General features: G+C 44.4%; 1 protein-coding gene across 1 annotated transcript in view; it reads left to right on the top strand.

Annotated features, from left to right (window-relative positions):
- GDNF (glial cell derived neurotrophic factor) overlaps window positions 1–18,595 on the top strand; it is a 29,518-nt gene that overhangs the window by 9,586 nt on the left and 1,337 nt on the right. Inside the window, exons 2-3 of the mRNA XM_083703727.1 lie at window positions 6,052–6,234; window positions 15,248–18,588. Of these exons, the coding sequence (XP_083559853.1) occupies window positions 6,078–6,234; window positions 15,248–15,741 (651 nt within the window). The 5' untranslated portion in view covers window positions 6,052–6,077 and the 3' untranslated portion in view covers window positions 15,742–18,588. The remainder of the gene's footprint in view (window positions 1–6,051; window positions 6,235–15,247; window positions 18,589–18,595) is intronic.

The raw sequence follows: 18,595 nt of genomic DNA on the forward strand, positions 1-18,595 counted from the left end.
GGCTATATCCACAGCTCAGACAGCTTTAAATAACAATTCCTAGAAAGTGCAGTTCTGTGAGTTGGGACTAGGGAACATTAATGTAAAATTCTCAGCACATCCACCAGGTGACAGTTCCCGGAATCCTTTGGTGCAGCCATGATGGTTAAACTTGGATAAGGCAGATAATGTATTTTTGGGAGTGTGTAGATGTTCTTAGTCAGACAGCCCATCCCACTAGCCAGTTAAGAAGAACCGGGAGTTCAAATTAATTTTTAAAAGCTTTAGGGCTTTTGAAGATGATTGGTCCAAAGTAAGCCAGTCTTATCCATTAGGGAGAGTGAGGTGACCAGGGAGTTGATTTTGAGTGACATGAAAGGGAAACAGATTGTTAGTTTTTGTTCGTTACTATATTATATTTGTGTTTTTATATTGCGAACTGCCCAGTGTCCCTCAGAAGAAGGGTGGTATAGAGATTCAGTAAATAAAAATGAATAAAATTAACCATGGAATCATATTACAGATAGGTAGCCATGTTGGTCTGCCATAGTCAAAACAAAAAGAATTCCTTCCAGTAGCACCTTAAAGACCAACTAAGTTAGTTCTTGGTATGAGCTTTCGTGTGCATGCACACTTCTTCAGATACACACATGGAATCATAGGTCACCTTGACGGCCACAAATGTTAGTTTTGTTGTCATCCTCGGTTTTATTAAAAACAAACAAACAAACTAATGAAGCAGCAAGGATCTATACCTTGACTGAGCATTTTTGAAGTGTTGATGAGCACTGTAGATGTACAGGTTTTTTTGTTTACTATGCAGTCTGCCAATGGAGGCGTTGGTTTTTTTGGTGTGTTTTGGTTTTTTTTATTGAAACACAAAACGCAATGCATGCAAATTCAAGATGATCTGTTTTAATTCTGGCTGCCTGGAGATGAAGGAGACTTACACCTGTTAAAGACTTGGGAGTTTTATTCTTGCACAAGGTCTCAGAGTTGCCAGACCAGAACTCAAATAATGATACTTGTACTAAGAGTTAGTGACCAGCATAGCTTTTACTTTAAATTCCTTTATGCAGGAGGAGACAAGGAACCCACAGCTTCTTCCACCTGCTTTCACCTCACAGACATAGTGCCTGATTTACAGTGCAGCTCAACACACCAGGAATCTTGCTCATTACCCCTGATGGGGAGGGCTAGATCCAAAGATTTGGGGCAGTGGAATTGGGCACAATTGTGTAGAAAGATGTGTATGTTAGGAAACTTACACTAAATAGCTGATATAGTTCCACGAGGACTTTTTAAAAAATGCAAACTGATATGGAAATGTGCCAAGCCAGCTTGGACTGTGGGCCATAGCTGTCAACTTTTCCCTTTTCTTGCAAGGAATACTATTCGGAATAAGGGAATTTCCCTTTAAAAAGGGGAAATGTTGACAGCTATGCTGTGGGCTTAGGCTTAGGCTTTCAGAAACCCAAAGCCAGAGACCAAGCCAAAAGCACCTTTAGACCTCATCTCCAGCTTTGGCTTGGCTTTGGCTTCAGTTTCCAGCTTTGGGTTTCCAAAAGCTGTCACCGAAAGCCGCAGCTGAAAGCCGCAGTCAAAAGACAGGCCAGAGGTTGGAAGCTGCTGCTGTCGAATCCAGAGAGGGGCAGCAGCTGAAGGACAAGGGCGCATGATGGCAGTGGAACATAATGCCCATGGCAGTATCCAGTGCCGGACTTATGTATAAGCTAAACAAGCAATAGCTTAGGGCCCCACTCTCTTGGGGGGCCCCAAAAAATTTAAAGAAAAAAACTGGATGTACATTTCCAAAATATAAGATAAAAAACAAATAAAATAAAACCTACATACAGCAACAGTGTATTCTGTTGTGTAAGCTCCTATGATGTCAGTAATGGGCCCTGCCTACTAGCCTGCTCTATAAAATATCACTGGTTTCTCATTTCTATATATAGGGTGCCTACATTTTGCATGTGCCAATGGTTTTAAATACCTATTAGGTCCATAAATCATCATATAGCATATATTCAACACAAAAAGTGGCAATTTGTTGTTGACAAAGGGCAGCTGGGCATATAAAGGGCCCCATTACCTTCAGTAGCTTAGGGCCTCGTCCAACCTAAATCTGGCCCTGGCAGTGTCCATTGGCTTCTGCCACCCAAGGTGGTTACCTCAGTCTGCCTCATGGATGTCCCAGCCCTTTTAAACACAGTGACACTTTTTGTGCATAAAAGATGCACAGGACTTCACTTACTGGTGTCAGCTGCATGGAAATCGACCCATTGTGCCTTGTCTGGTGCCACCCAAATGCACATCCCAAGTGTGCAAATGCGCCTCTTCCCCCAATGTTACGTACGTAAAGATTCCAGGGCAGCACCAAACCCAATATGTGGTAGAATTCTACCAGAATTAATAAGACTAGCAAGAGTAAACACGGGTGTTTGAAATCCCACAGAGGGGGAAAGCTGCCTTTACGTGCCATGTGTCATTTATGCTAGTCTAATTTGTTCAGGATGTGCTGCCAAAGGGGTCAAATCTAAATGTCTCATCTTCAAGGGGCTGCAGATAAGGCTGTAATCCCGCTGAAATCCAGAAGTGTCGGATCTCCTGTTCGTGTAGAATTCATTTGTGTCCTTTGCCTTAGAAGCCCTAATCAGAGCTGCTTGTGGTTACCCAGTGGTGAGGGAAAGGCACTCTGCACAAGCGCAATAGTGCTGATTTTTTTATTGTGGCAGAACTAACTAAGCCTTGCAGAAATAAGTCCTTTTTTTTTTACAGTGTAAACAGGTTTGCTTGCAGGGGCGGGGAGGGGATCCACCCTGGCTCTAATTAAGCACCTGCAAGTGCTCCGGTTTCCTTTGCCCCTGACCTCAGATCCGCTTGGGCAGAACTTTCCAAGAAAGACAGAAATGCCTCTCTGCTAGAACTATGTTCTGAAATATTTACAGTGGAATTTAATGCAGTCCACACACCAGCCTGCTCTTGGTGAGCAAGCTGAAAGGATGGGAAATGCCTGATTGGTCCCAGATTGCCCGTTTGCAAGGCGGATAATAGTTTCAACTAGGATTGGAAAACTCAGCCAAGAGAGAGTTACACGTCCTTCCAGTTTTGCAGATGCCTCCTCCTGTTCTCCCTTCCCTCCCTCTTTCTCTCTTCACTTTACCAGGCCCGACTGGTGCCTATATAACACTTTATGACTGAAAGTTGCCAAATCACTGCTACTTTGATGTGAAAGCCAAAGTATCCCACTTTCTGTAAAGTTTACGTATCAAAGGCCCTTTAAATGTAACCCAATCTGAATTCCCCCTTTAAATATATATATATATATCGAAAACATGCGGAACCAGGGGCAAACCTTAAGCTACGGAAGCTGTTCTGAATCCCAGTGCTAATGCACAATGGGGAGTCCAGTTTGAGCATGTGCAAAGGGTCTCTCCCATACCAACTAACAGTAGGGGTCAGTGGGGCACAATGGGGCTTTTTTGCTTACCTGCCTTGCCAGTACAGTATTACGTTGCTTCCACTTACTGAGAGAGCAAGTTTAACTGCACAGTTCTGAGCAGGTATCCTACTCAGGAGGGGGTTCTTTCTACCATGGGAGGAAGAAGACCCAGGTCAGAGCCTTCCTACTGATTATTTCCATTGGGCCATTCCCAACTCTTCCTTTTTCTTGTTCGCCACAAACTTGGAAGCTTTCGGCTAAAGCACTTAAAACCACATTAGTTGTTGCAACACACACATGTTGCCCAACCCACTACTGGCAATGGGGCAGAAGAGATATTCTAACATTTTGCATTTTAATGAGGAAGCATGTACAGTGGTACCTCGGGTTACATACGCTTCAGGTTACATATGCTTCAGGTTACAGACTCCACTAACCCAGATATAGTACCTTGGGTTAAGAACTTTGCTTCAGGATGAGAACAGAAATCATGCAGCAGTGGCAGCAGGAGGCCTCATGAGCTAAAGTGGTGCTTCGGGTTAAGAGCAGTTTCAGGTTAAGTACGGACCTCCAGAATGAATTAAGTACTGGTACTTAACCCGAGGTACCACTGTAATTTGCACTTCTCGAACCAGTACGAGAACTGAAATGCAGCTATCATTTGAAATTTGCACTTCTCTGTATTTTGTAACAGTCCTCTAACTAAACAGTGAGTCCAAAATGCATGTATCAGGGAGCTGCACTTTAAAATGCAGATGTTAGTAAAAAATATGATGGACAAAAATGCATTCTGTTGGGCAAAATTGTTTGCACAAATATGAATATATTGGGTAGAAGTCTTACAGAAATTTCTGTAATAGGAGAAAATTGTGCTAAAATCCTGCAAAATACAAGGATTTTTAAAAAAAGAATAGTGATTTTTAAGCACTATGCTTAAACATGGCTGAAACAAGTTCCGTGTTTTTATGTATATGATGTTTAAATCTCTCTTGTTTGGTTGCATTTGGGGGGTGTTGGGTTTTCCCCCCATTTCCAATCCCATGTAATTGAAGAAAAGGTTCTACATGCATGTTTGGATTAAAACTTAATACGCAAAATGTCCTGCTGCCATGTTCTGATTGGAAATGAAGCAGTATGTCCACCCTGAAACTTTTGCCCATACAAATGCTATTTTGAAGCAGATTGATTATTATTATTATTTATTAAATTTCTATGCCACTCATCAGCCTCAGATCTCAGGGTGGTTCACAACGTAAAAAAATACAATATAAAAGCACAAAATACATGATAAAAGCAAGAACAAAAAACCCTACAAACCAATAATCATTCTTCCCCCCTCCAACCTGATATAATCCTGAGCACAAATAATCATGAATACACCCTTAAGAGAATGCCCGGGGGGGCTCAGGCAGCCCAATGCCTTGGGCAGCCCTGAGTAGACTGCTCATTGTGACAAGAGAAGGATGTTCTGTGTGTGCTCAATTATTACTTCATGGGGCTGAAGACAGGCCACAGTCAAGTGCTGCAGAAAGCTCTGCATGATTGTTTTTACACGTGACATTTACCTTGCCTGTTTTTTGTTCATTAGCTTTTGGGTTTCCTGTGTCTCTAATATAAATGTGCAGCCTAGTTAGAGTGTCAGAGCTGGGAGACCAGGGTTTGAATCCCCACTTGCTGGGTGGCCTTAGGCCAGTCACTGCCTCTTAGCCTAACCTACCTCACAAGGTTGTTGTGAGGATTAAATGAGGAAGGGGAGAGACATGTACACCACCTTGAGCTCCTTGCAAGGGAGGAAGGTGGAGTGGAAATGAATAAACAATGATACTAAAAGGTACGGTTGATTTTTCAAAAATAGTATTCATGACACTTTCTCTCCTATATGAACACAGTAACCAGACATGCTGGCAATGGGTGTGAGGGAAACTCAAGCGCCCGTGTCACTTGGGAAGTTGCTGTTGATGGAGCAGGGTGTGTGTGTGTGTTGGTGTTTGCTGTGTATCTGAAGGGTTGTCTGCTCCAAGCTCGGTTTAAAGACAAAGCGTAAGGTTTGGAAGATAGAAACAGAGACCAGGGAAGGCCTTTGAGGTTGGCCATCAACAGTTAGCACCTGAACAGATCCACTGTCTGGCAGCAGCCTTTGAGAAGACATTGTTGGGTTCCTTTCAACGGCTCTTTAAAGCGCGTGCTGACCTCCTTTCTCCTCCCTGACCAGCAGCTGAGTCACAGAACCAGGGCCAGCAAGACGAGTTATTGCTTGCTTCTAATAAACATGGCCTCAGCGCCAAGCACTGTGTTTGTTATTGTAAGGGAAGATGGAAACGGCAGCGTTCTAGCCCCAGAAGACTGCCAAGATGGGGATATGAGATAGAGGCCAGGGATTGGCACATGGCATAAGAACATATAAGCCACACTACTGGTCCATCTAGCTCAGTATTGTCCACAGACAGGCAGCGGCTTTCTGGGGTTTCAGGCAGGAAGTCTCTCCCAACCCTACTTGGAGATGCTGGGAATTGAAGCTGGAACCTTCTCTGCATTCAGATGCTCTGCCACTGAGCCATGGAGCAGTATGGATGGGATCAATAGAGAAGATGCAAACACTAATGTCATGTCTCTCTCCTGTTTGCCAGGGTCCTGTGCTGGAAGGAAATCTAAGATGAAGTTATGGGATGTGGTGGCTGTCTGCATGTTGCTACTCAACACAATCTCCACCTTTCCTCTTCCTGATGGCCAGACCCGCTCAGTGCTAGAGGGAACTGAAGACGATCACACCTCCAACCGGCTGCTGACTCCTTATGCTGGCCAAATGGACTGTAAGAAAAAGTTCCCTTTCCTTCTTTCAACTTCTATCCGTCTTAACTACTGAAAAAATGCTTTTGGTTGTCCTGGCACCAAGTCTGGACATTTGTTTAACTAGCTCTCCTGGGAGGGTTCCTCCTTTCCCAGCCTAGAGCTGAGAGAGAGCTAAAACCAAAAGCAGAAATGTAGCAAGCATGACTGACGGCTCAGGCCTAGTCATGCAGAAGCCACTGGGAGTTAAGAGGACTAGGCTGACTCATTCACCATGAAACTGTACTCCCATTGGCATCATTGGGTCTGAAGGTTCACCCATATGGTTATCACTGTGTTTTATCATTTGGTGGTTTTAGACTTTGGGAATGGCAGTCTGGTGAGGTTGTTGAGGATACCTTACTAGAGGTTAGACGCCATGGTAGTCCAATTGCTATGAAACCAAAAAGATTCACAGGTGTACTCTTGTGGGGCCACCACTGACTTTTCTACTTGCTTGCCCTCTCCTCTTTCTTATAAGGAGGTTGCACGTGAACCAGAAGTCTCTACATGCCTGGTTCCAAAGGAGTGCTGGGATTCCTTAACTCTAGTGATTCCATCAGCATTCTTGCCATTGCGAATAATCAGGAACATGTGTACTTTCAGTATACTTGCCGCTTCCTCTGCATGAATACAAGGAAGGGCAAACCTCTGTCTGTTTGTTTTGAAATCTGGCGGCTCTGCTGAGTGCAAAGCATCCCTAATGAAGTCAATGAGGTGGCAGCTTTTGTTCGTAGAGAATGAGTCAGAGCTCACCAAGCGGAAGGAGACACACCAATGGCTGGGAGGTGGAACAATGCTCCTTGGGCTTAAATTCAAAGTCCATCAGCTAACTGGGCTCAATTAGACTATGACAAAGAATCCCACATCTAGGTGCAAACTGAAGGCTTGTGCAGATTCGATGCTTTTCAGGGTGCAATAAGCAAACTGTGTTTCTAGCATATCAATATGCCAAATCACCTAGAAGCACCAGCTACCAGAAATAGGGTTGCCACAAATTACTGACAGTCCAGTTCCCCTCCACATCAGTGGAGCAAAATGAGTAGGAGACCAAAAGGGTTAACTACACTTAGTAGTTGTATCTAAATGTGAAGTTGAAAGTTGGTCCCTAATGTCCAGCAGCCCAGTGCCGGATTACGTATAAGCTAAACAAGCTATAGCTTTAGGGCCCCACTCTCTTGGCCCCCCCAAAAAAGTTAAAGGAATAAAAAAAAAAGGATGTACATTTCCAAAATATAAAAAACAAATAAAATAAAACCTACATACAGCAACAGTGTTTTGTGTTGTGTAGGCTCCTATGATGTTATGTGCAAATGGTTTTAGATACCTGTTAGGTCCATAAATTACCATTTAGCATATATTCAACACAAAAAACAGCGGCAATTTGTTGTTGACAAAGGACAGCTGGACATATAAAGAGGATGGAAAGAAGCACGCAGCAGGCTACAAGAGTGAGCGGGCCACAGTCAGGTTCATGGGCCTGCCCAGAATATGCCACATCCGCCCACTTCCCTTCTCCGCAGGCCACCAATGCTCATTGCAGCGCATAGGGCACTGTGCTCCCAGGGTAATTATTGTTGCTGCAAATCACACAGTCCTCTCCACTGTTGCTTTCCTGTGAGAGAGAGGGATTCTCAAGCCTCTTTTGCCTTCTCAGCATCTTCCCAGCAGATGCAAAACCACATCTGCATTCTTTCGCTTTCTGCCTCGTCTGATCCTCCTCCTCTCTCGCTCTCTTCCCACTGGAATCTTTCCTGGGTTTCCCTCTTCACGTTTTGGAGAGAAGCCACATTTCCTTTCAAGGAATGGTGCACGTTGACCAAAAGACCTAACTGTCTCCATTCCCTTCTCCTTCCACCCTCCTCGCCCTCCGGCCCAGAGCATAGACGAGGGAATGCTTGGGTGTCTTGTGAACTCGCTTTTCTTTTTTTATGAAAGTAGATAGGAGATCCTATGTAATCTCATGTTGCCCTTCCTTTAGAAGCCACCTTTGGCAGCCTTATTTTAATTCATAAAAGTATTTATATACCTCTGTCTCACACAAAATATCAAGGCCAATTGGAGGTTGATCTCAAAATTCCTACTTGTCCCCCAAGTGACTGATTCATTCTTCATGGCTCCGAAAGTGGGGTGAACGGGTCATTGCAGAGGCTCTGAATGTAGAAGGTGAGGGTAGCAAGGTAAAGGTCAAAGGCAAAAGACCCCTGGATGGTTAAGTCCAGTCAAGGGCAACTATGGGGTTGCGGCGCTCATCTCGCTTTCAGATCAAGAGAGCCAGGGTTTTTCCATAGACAGCTTTCCGGGTCATGTGGCCAGCATGACTAAACCACTTCTGGTGCAACAGAACACCGTGACGGAAGCCAGAGTGCACAGAAACACTGTTTACCTTCCCGTTGCAGTGGTACCTATTTATCTACTTACACTGGTGTGCTTTCAAACTGCTAGGTTGGCAGAAGCTGTGACAGAGCAGCGGGAGCTCACACTGTCGTGCAGATTCAAACCGCTGACCTTCCAATCGGCAAAACCAAGGGGCTCAGTGCTTTAGAGCACAGCACCACCCGCGCCCCTGGTGACGGTACTGCCAGCCCTATGAAGGGAAGCAGCTTCCCTTAAGCAATTGTCCACCACAGTGATGGGATCGTTGTCCTACCCACCCTTCTCTATGCAAAAGGGAGCCCAAGAGTCTTCCTCTATGGAAGGCCAGCTACTCCCATCACCCCTAGCTAGCAAGGCCAGAGCTCAGGCATGATGGGAGTTGTAGTCCAACAACATCTGGGGACCCACAGGTTGAGAACTGCTGCTCTGTGGGTCAAATTCGCTCCCGTGTAAAAGGTGATGGAGCAGCCTTCTCAAAGTTCATCCTGTTGGCCTTGGCCTGGCATGCCAGCCAGTCAAGACCATTTAGTCTCTGTTTTCTGTCCCTCCCCAGCTTCATGTCATTTGAAATTTGAAAAGCATTCCCTTTATACTCTTATCCAAATCATGTCATTAAAAAAAAGTTGACAAGCACAGGGTCTAGGACAGAGTCCTGCCGCACTCCAGCCGAGATCTGCCTCTGGGTTGGTGCAGAACCATTAATGGGCCTTTGCTCCCTAAACTGTTTTACTGCAAAATCAAACATTCCAGTTTTGTAGCTCTCAGCTACTGAATTTCTTTCTTTTACTCATGGCCGACTGACCCTGCCTATGCAAAAAAAAAGGACGCACATCTGCATAGTGTTTCCCGCGTGCGCAATTTACTCTGCAAGCAGAATTTGGGTTGCCTTGCAAAATTCCGTTATTCTGTTTGCTGTTCGCATAAGTGGCCTGAAGAAACCATTCTTCGCCGTCTGTCGAAAGCTTCCTTTGCCTCTCACGATGGCTTGCAAGGAGCAGAGGCGGACAGGTGGCAACTTCCTTCAGTGCTTCATCAAAGCCCTTTCCTGCGCCATGCAGGCCGACATGCAGTCTGGCGGCTGCGTGTCCGAGGGGGAATCAAGTGTACTCTGGGAGGAAGTAGCGGGCAACAGGTGAAGACCACACACACATAGGCACATATCAGACGGCATTTTCACCGGGCGGCCAAGTCTGTCTGTGCACAATGAAAGAATCATGCCGGTCAGCTGTTCAGTAGGCAGAAGCAGAACTAAATCCAGTGCTTCCCCTCCCCTCCCCTGTCCGGCATCCCCCCAAATAGCTGCCTGGCATTATCACTTATTTCCTAACAGGGCTCTGTGCATGCAGTCCTGGCAGCCAGATCGAGGGGAGGAACTGCATGGGCAGCACTGCTTGCAGCCGCTAAGCAAGCGCTCATCCAACTAGGGCTATATGCATCCACCTGCGGGTTAACCGTGGCTTGATTGGGCAGATATAAATACCCTCTCACTTCCTGAATGAGATCCTGCTTGTGCTTAGGAAATTAAGCTTCATAACAGAGCGGGGATTTGGATGTTGGTTTCCAATATGGAAACTGAACTACAGTCATACCTCGGGATAAATACGCTTCAGAATAAGTACTTTTGGGTTGCGCTCCGCAGCGACCTGGAAGTAACGGAGCACGTTACTTCCGGGTTTCGCCGCTCGCGCATGCGCAGATGGTCAAAATTACATCGTGCGCATTTGTGGAAGTGGCAAGACGTGGCATGTGCAGTCGCACAGTCGCGTCTTACATTCTGTTCAGGATGCGAATGGGGCTCCGGAACGGATCCCATTCGTATCCTGAGGTACCACTCTACACTGTATTTTTGTTTAAACTCTGGTCTGCCCAAGTAGGATATATTGGGTGTGGAGGGGCAATTTTTAGGGTTGTGAGAGGTGCTAAGTCCTCCTGCCTCTTACGGTCTGTATCCCCATTGCCACTTCCCTCCTGCACCTGGGCTCTGATACCTGAAGACAACTGGGAGGAGTGGGGATATTTCATCTCTTTCTCCCTTTCATGAAAATCAGACATCTCTACCATCGCCACACTTGAGGTGTCACTGGGGTTGACTCAGCTTTAGATGGCGGGTTCTTCTGTTGTCAGATGTCATTTGAGATTTATAAATGTAAAATATTTCCATCAGTATTAACCTCTGGATAGTTCCCCTGTTTCTATTTAAAATTATTTGATTAGTATTTATTACATTTGTATACTGCCCTTCGTCTGTAGATTTCAGGGCAGTTCATAAAAATACAAGATAAAAATCCAAACATCCCTGGGGAAACCTTTTCACAAAGAGGGAGCCACTGCAGAAAAGGCCTGTTCTTGTGTTGCCACCCTTTGGACCTCTTGTAGAGAAGGCACATGAAGAAAGTTCTCAGATAATGGTCATCAGGTCTGGGTAGGTTTAAATTAAGGGTCGCTCATGCTGTATGATGTCATAAGTAAAAGGTAAATATAGGTCTTAACCACTGAGCCTCTTGGGCTTGCCAATTTGAATCCATTCGACGGTGGTGAGCTCCAATTGCTCTCTCCCAGCTTCTGCCAACCTAGCAGTTCAAAAGCAGACCAGTGCAAATAGATAAATAGGTACCACTGTGGCAGGTTAGGTAAACAGTGTTCCCATGCGCTCTGGCACTTGTCACGGAGTCCCATTGCACCAGAAGTGGTTTAGTCATGCTGGCCACATGACCTGGACAGCTCTCTGTGGACAAACTCTGGCTTCCTCAGCCTGAAAGCGAGATGAGTGCCACACCCCATAGTCGCCTTTGACTGGACTTAACCATCCAGGGGTCCTTTACCTTTACCTGTAGAGTTCCCTCTCCAACAGAGGTGTGTCTCGCTTCTTCACTATACAGCTTTCAGCGAGAACAAAAGACACATCTCTTTACCTGGCCATTGACACCTGAGAAGTGTGTTTTCAGAGCCCACCTTACCTGTAATAAATACCACAAGGACCGCCTTCCCCATATGAACCAAGCTGGACCCTGCAGTCATAATCTGATTTTAATGTGTTAAGATATATCTGTATCTATCTACCTATCTACCTACCCACCTGCCCTTTGACCTTATGGCAAAGGGCAGTTAAGAAATCCAGTAAATAATGTAAGAATATAATTCCTGCAAGTGGACATTTTAGACTGTGGCTGAGGAGAGATTTAAACCCAACTCTTGTAGACCCTTCCATTTTCTTGGACTAAAGTGTGAGATTATGGCTGCCTACACACCAGGTATTTAAAGCACACAACTTCCCCTGGGAACTGCAGTTTATATTAATGGTCCTGAGAACTGTAACTCTCCAAAAGATAAACTACAGTTCCCGTAGTTCTTTTAATGTATGAGCTTTAAATGTGTATACAGGCTACAGGTTATATTGAAGCATTCATTATATCTGGAGTTTAAAACTAGCCTGTTTCGGCCTCTCCCTCTCAACTGATAAGGGAGATGCAACTGGAACCATAATGGCGGAGGGGGACAACTAACTAAGCGACTTCAGTTCTTATTCCTCCTGCCCCAAAGTATTGGCTTGTTCCAGTACTGCCTCAGGACATTTAACATGCCGAGAGAGAGAGAGAGAGAGAGAGAGAGAGAGAGAGGACGCCAGTGAGAGTGTCAGATTTTGTGGGAATTCTAAGATGGAGGAAAGGTTGCCCTCTGTTCTTCCTCTGACACATTGGTGAGCCAGCAAGGAAGATAATGAACCTGAACACCATTAATCATTTAAAGATTATTTGATCTCAGCATCTTTGATGTTATATTCCGTTAACGAATGCCGCTGACGGGTCTCCATTTCACCCAAGCCGTGCACGAATCCTCTTCTTAATACGAGAAGTTCCTCTAATTGCTTAAGCCCCGTCACCATTTCAGAAGGCCAACAGGTGAATTTTGATTCCTTTCTGGTAACGTCCATTACTGAGAAGGGCTTGTAACGCGAGTATTATATTCTGCTTCCTAGCCTGCTACGTCTGCTCATTTCAAACCAGGCTGCGGGAAGGTGAAAAGATGAGAACGGCTCATTGATTTCATGCACTTTCACAGGCCAGCGGTTGATGAACATCTAAATATACTGGGGTCAGGGAGGGCAGAAAGGGTATTTGTTTAAGGCAAGGCTGGGGAGCACTTTTTCAGCTCAAGGGCCAGATTCTCTTCTGCGCAACTTCTTGGGGGCCGCATGCAAGTGTGGCAAAAGAGGATGGAGCGTGGAATTTTTGTTTGGCCTTTGCACAAAAATCTAGTTTCTGTACAGATTTATGCACCCCTTTCCATCCACACCCCCAGATAAGAAAGACATACATACATACATACATACATATATTTTATTTGTATGTCACCTTTCCACAGCTAAAACCATCCTCAAGATGGCTTAAAGCATGAAACAAATTACATAGTTACAAATATAACCATAGTACAGTGGTACCTCAGGTTACAGACGCTTCAGGTTACAGACTCTGCTAACCCAGAAATATTACCTTGGGTTAAGAACTTTGCTTCAGGTTGAGAACAGAAATTGCACGGTGGCGGCGCAGCTGCAGTGGGAGGCCCCATTAGCTAAAGTGGTACCTCAGATTAAGAACAGTTTCAGGTTAAGAACGGACCTCCGGAACGAATTAAGTTTTTAACCGGAGGTACCACTGTAGTCAAAAACAATGGACAAAACACATCAAAAAGTACACAACCAAACCGAACAATTTCCACATAAATCAAAGCAAGGTTTAAAAATAAGGATACAAAAAATTAATCTGTAACAGCAACAATCTCCCCTGCTACAACCCTCCCTAAACAGTACCCCAACTAAAGACCAGCACACATTCCTCACCATGACCATGCAATATTTTTTCTTTTAAAAAGCATTTTCTTTGAAGAAAGTGCAGTCCCATTTATTTATTTATTTATTTATTTATTTATTATTTTATTTTATTTTATTTTCTACACTAATTCTCTATCTGAGGATCTCATGGCGGTTTACAACATAAAAACTTAAAAACACGTATCAATGTCAAAAACAATAACTATAACACACACACCCCAACACAACTTCGTTTAGATTTGCTCTTTTAAGAGCGGGACAATCCAGTTTTGTTCATAAAGCAAATTATCTCTCTTAATGTTAAGCTAGGCAAACACATATTTAACAAGATAGGGTTAGCATGAGTGTAGTGCAGAGAGTGCTTTCCCCCACTGATAAAAGGATAATCACATTTACAAGCCCAAATGTGCTTAAGATCTGGTTGGTGCCTTACAAAATGCTTCAAAATCTTTCAGAGTAACTAAGAAGATGGCACTTCTCACTTTAACCATCTTCAACAAAGAGACATTATCAGTGTCCAAGGAAAAGCACGCAAGGGAATGTAAGGTAGGGCCAGAAGTGGATGTGCCCAAAGGTCCGCTAGAGAGGCTTGCAGGGCCACATTCAGCCCCCAAGCCTCTTTTGATTTAGGGTAGAGTCCTCTCTAAAGCTATTCTGCTCAAGGCACAACAAGAAGAATGGAAGATGCAGAGGGAAGATGGGTTGGATCCAAATACAACCTCCCAATGCATGATGGGGAACATGGGTCATACATTGCAGAGAAAGGATGCTTGAGGAATGCTACCATGGTGAATTTCTAGGTGAGCTGGCCTGCTCCTCTTGCTCTAACGTGCAGGTCTGAACTGAGCTACAAACCAGTCCTATGCATTGAGCTCATTCAGACTTGCTCCCAGGTGAGTGTGCATAGGATCGCAGCCGCAATTATCAAAAGATGCATTTAAATAATGTTCTGAGAAGAATTATGCATTCAGAGAGAAAGCATGCAAGTATATAAAATATGCCTCTCTCTCTCTCTCTCTCTCTCTCTCTCTCTCTCTCTGTGTGTGTGTGTGTGTGTGTGTGTGTGAAGAGTTTGGATTTGATATCCCGCTTTATCATTACCCGAAGGAGTCTCAAAGCGGCTAACATTCTCCATTCTCCTTTCCCTTCTTCCCCCACAACAAACACTCTGTGAGGTGAGTGGGGCTGAGAGACTTCAAAGAAGTGTGACTAGCCCAAGGTCACCCAGAAGCTGCATGTCGAGGAGCAGAGATGCAAACCCTGTTCCCCAGATTACGAGTCCACCGCTCTTAACCACTACACCACACTATGTGTGTGTGTGTGTGCGTGTGCGTGTGTGTGTGTGTGTGTGTGTGTGTATACTACAGTCATACCTTGATTCCAAATGCCTTGCGACTTGAACGTTTTGGCTCCTGAACGCCACAAACCCGGAGTGAGTGTTCCAGTTTGCGAATGTTCTTTGGAACCTGAACGTCCGACACAGCTTACGTGGCTTCTGATTGGCTGCAGGAAGCTCCTTCAGCCAATCAGAAGCTGTGCCTTCATTTTCAAACATCTTTGGAAGTCGAACGGATTTCCAGAATGGATTCCGTTCGACAACCAAGATGCGACTGTATAGACAGACAGATAGATAGATAGATAGATAGATAGATAGATAGATAGACAGACAGATAGATAGATACACACACACACACACACACATACATATATACACGCCTGTATAAAAAAAGAGGTTCTTCTTCCCAATATACGTTCATCTGACAAACTATTTTCTTTCTGTATTTTCAAAACAGCTAATATTTCTGAGGATTATCCCAAGCGGCTTGGTGACGTAGAAGATTTCATTCAAGCCACTATAAAAATCCTGAAGAGGTCACCAGATAAACCAACGCCATATAGCTCCAAAAGGGAAAGAAACCGTCAACGTGCAGCAAAGAACAATAATAATTCCAGCAGCAGGAAAGGACGGAGAGATCCGAAGGGAAGAAACCGGGATTGTGTCTTAACTGAGATGCACTTAAATGTGACTGACTTGGGCTTGGGATACAACACCAAAGAAGAGTTGATTTTCCGGTATTGTAGTGGTTCCTGCGAGTCCGCTGTAACCGTGTATGACCAAATTTTAAACAATTTAACCCAAAACAGAAAGTTGGCCAGTGACAAAATTAGACCACAGCCTTGTTGCAGACCCATTGCGTACGATGATGATGTTTCATTTTTGGATGATGACCTATCCACTTATCACATACTGAAAAAACATTCCGCGAAAAGATGTGGGTGTGTCTGACATCCTTTTTTGGGTTTGATATTGCATTCCTGCTAAAGAAGGGTCCAAGGCTCCCAGGAAGATGGAATGATGGCTTCAGAGGAAGGCAAGAGGACCAAGCACATGGGAGAACAACAACAAGAAGACGGGATATCAATCAATCTAAATATAATAACGATAATGGTGATTGTGGGAGCCTGGTTGTTAGAAATCCAACACAGGAGAATTGGATAGGATACAACCGCAGGGGCGTTTTGTTTCTACAGGAAGGCAAATAAGCATCAATGCTCAGGGGCAGAGATCCAAGATGGATGGAAGAGACTTACAACATTTGCTTTAAGGCGATCCACTGTTAGCAAACCCTGGCAAGGCAGGTGCTTAACAACACAATCTCTGTCGGATTGTTTTTTTTCTGTTATGGAATTGGAAGTAACAACCACCCACCACTGGCCTTGACCCCAAAATATTGGGCAGAGGGGCGAGAGATCCTTTATTTATTTATTTATTCCATAAAATTTATACACCGCTAGATTGTCACAGGATCCTCAAAGCGGTTTACAAAAGAAATAAAACGATAAGATGTTCACTAAAAAATAAAATAAAATACCACAGTGATTTAAAGCATAGAAAAAAAGTTAAAACACGAAAACCAGTTAAAACTGGTGCAAATACCTGCCGGCGAATTTCAACGGCGAATATCAATGGAGAATTTGCCACTTGAGGCAGAGCAGGCGGGAAAATGGAAATCAGTTAAGTAGTAAGGTAGTAGAATATGGGACTCTTAAGCCTGCTACTCAGGTTGCCCCAGGCACTGCCTTGGGTCAACGATTGGGGAGGTTCAGGCGCACACCTGTGATGTCATGTGCGTGCGACATCATCAGGAGGCGAGGCGTCATTGGCAGGAGGCCTTGCCCAGTGCTGTACAGCTTCGCTGGCTGCAGCTCCTCCTCTCTCTCATGCCCAGAAGGAACCTGCCTTTTGACCATGCTTGGCGGCTTAGCCTCTTCCATCCCTTTAATAATTATTTGGGGGGCTGAACTCCCTGCTAAGGAATATTGAGGGGGCTGATGGCACCTCTGCTCCCTAGAGTTGGCGTGCCTGCAGCATCCCCTGGTATTATAGAAACCACAGCAGCACCACTCCTGTATGTTCCCACCAGGATATTATGAAGTCCTCTCCTTCTTGCACCGTCAGGAGAAAACCCCCCCCCCCCAAGCTATGCTGTAGCTTCTCTGCTCAATAGTATCAGCTTTCACAAAACTAGGTTAACGTGAGAATGGAGAGGAACAGACTTTCCATGTACAGTAGTACCTCAGGTTAAGTACCTCGTTCCGGAGGTCCGTTCTTCACCTGAAACTGTTCTTAACCTGAAGCACCACTTTAGCTAATGGGGCCTCCTGCTGCCGCTGTGCCGCCGGAGCATGATTTGTGTTCTCATCCTGAAGCATAGTTCTTAACCTGAGGTAATATTTCTGGATTACTGGAGTCTGTAACCTGAAGCATATGTAATCTGAAGCGTATGTAACCCGAGGTACCACTGTACTAGGTGTCTCATGTTACCTGGTGGTGCAGGAAGTCGTGGCACTCTCAAAGCTCTCACACCACAGAGGTAACCTGAGTAGCAAGCCTAAGGTGTCAGCAAAAATATTTTTAGCCTGCCATTCGATACCTGCTTACGTGGGGATAAGGCCCATTGATCTTGTTGAGATTTGGTTTTTTTTAGTAGATATGCAGAGGATTGCACTGTTGGTATATTGGAGAGCAGGGCTTCCAGTTAGCTAGCTAAAATCCCACACACTCTTGAAAAGCAGTTCCAAGACAAAAGTTGTGAATTGAACTCAAGCACGATTATCGGAATTGGGGGAGAAATAAGAGTTTTCTTTTCATCTTCTCTCTGAATACAAGTTGTGTTTTTAACCACTTGCTCCTGCCTCGGCCGCGCCATGAAAAAAAATGTGGATCTTTTTTTCTTCTTGGTTTACAAAAAGGACTAAAGGTCACTTACTTAAAGGACTACATTTCTATTTGAGGTCGTCGTGAGTGAACAAAGACTACTTGGTGCAATGCGTCCGGTCAGAGACAAATCTAGAGAAAATATTTATTGAGATTTAAGTTATTATGATGATGATTATTTATTACGGTTCGGTCTTGAGTTTCCTTTCCTTTATTTATTAAAGCTTCTTTCTTCAAAACAGGTGCCAAAGTTAACAATGAGACACAGATGCTGGGAACAACGGTCCATGGTTGATATATGAAATGCTAACTTAAAAAAAAAAAAATCACTTACTTTACCTTTTAAATGAAAAGCACAGAACCACCTCACAACTGATAGGCCAGTTCTGTAGTACCTCTATACACACACACACACACACACACACACACACGGTCTTAGCAGTATTCTTGTTTGGTGTCAGTGAAGCATTGTTGTGCAAGAGAAAGCATAAGCAGATTGCTGGTAGCTTTGTTGCACAATCGAATCTGGTGCACAATAGACTGTGCAATAGGTTTCCACTAGTTGGTATGGAGAATCCCTCTGTCATACAACATTAAAATTCATCTGTCTGCTAGTGTTGCACTCCTGGAACTATTGAATGCAGTCCTAGGTACTTTAAATACTCAAGACACAGGCCTGTGACAGAAAAGTACATAAAATTTGCATACGCTAATTGATATGTATAGATGAAAATTTAGGTTTATGAGCAAATTAAGATGATGGATGCCTAGGGTATCACCAACAGAGTACTTTACAGCAAGTGCAGCAGCCCTGTAAGCAAAGTGAAGTGTTGGTGTTTTTTTTAGATTATAAAAGGGCAGCAGAGGAGGAAGATCTGGGGAGCACGGAAAAAGACTTGGGTTCAAGTCCTTTGCGTCGTCA

The sequence above is a fragment of the Podarcis gaigeae genome (genome assembly GCF_964106915.1).
Source record: "Podarcis gaigeae genome assembly, chromosome: 11".
Taxonomy (NCBI): domain Eukaryota; kingdom Metazoa; phylum Chordata; class Lepidosauria; order Squamata; family Lacertidae; genus Podarcis; species Podarcis gaigeae.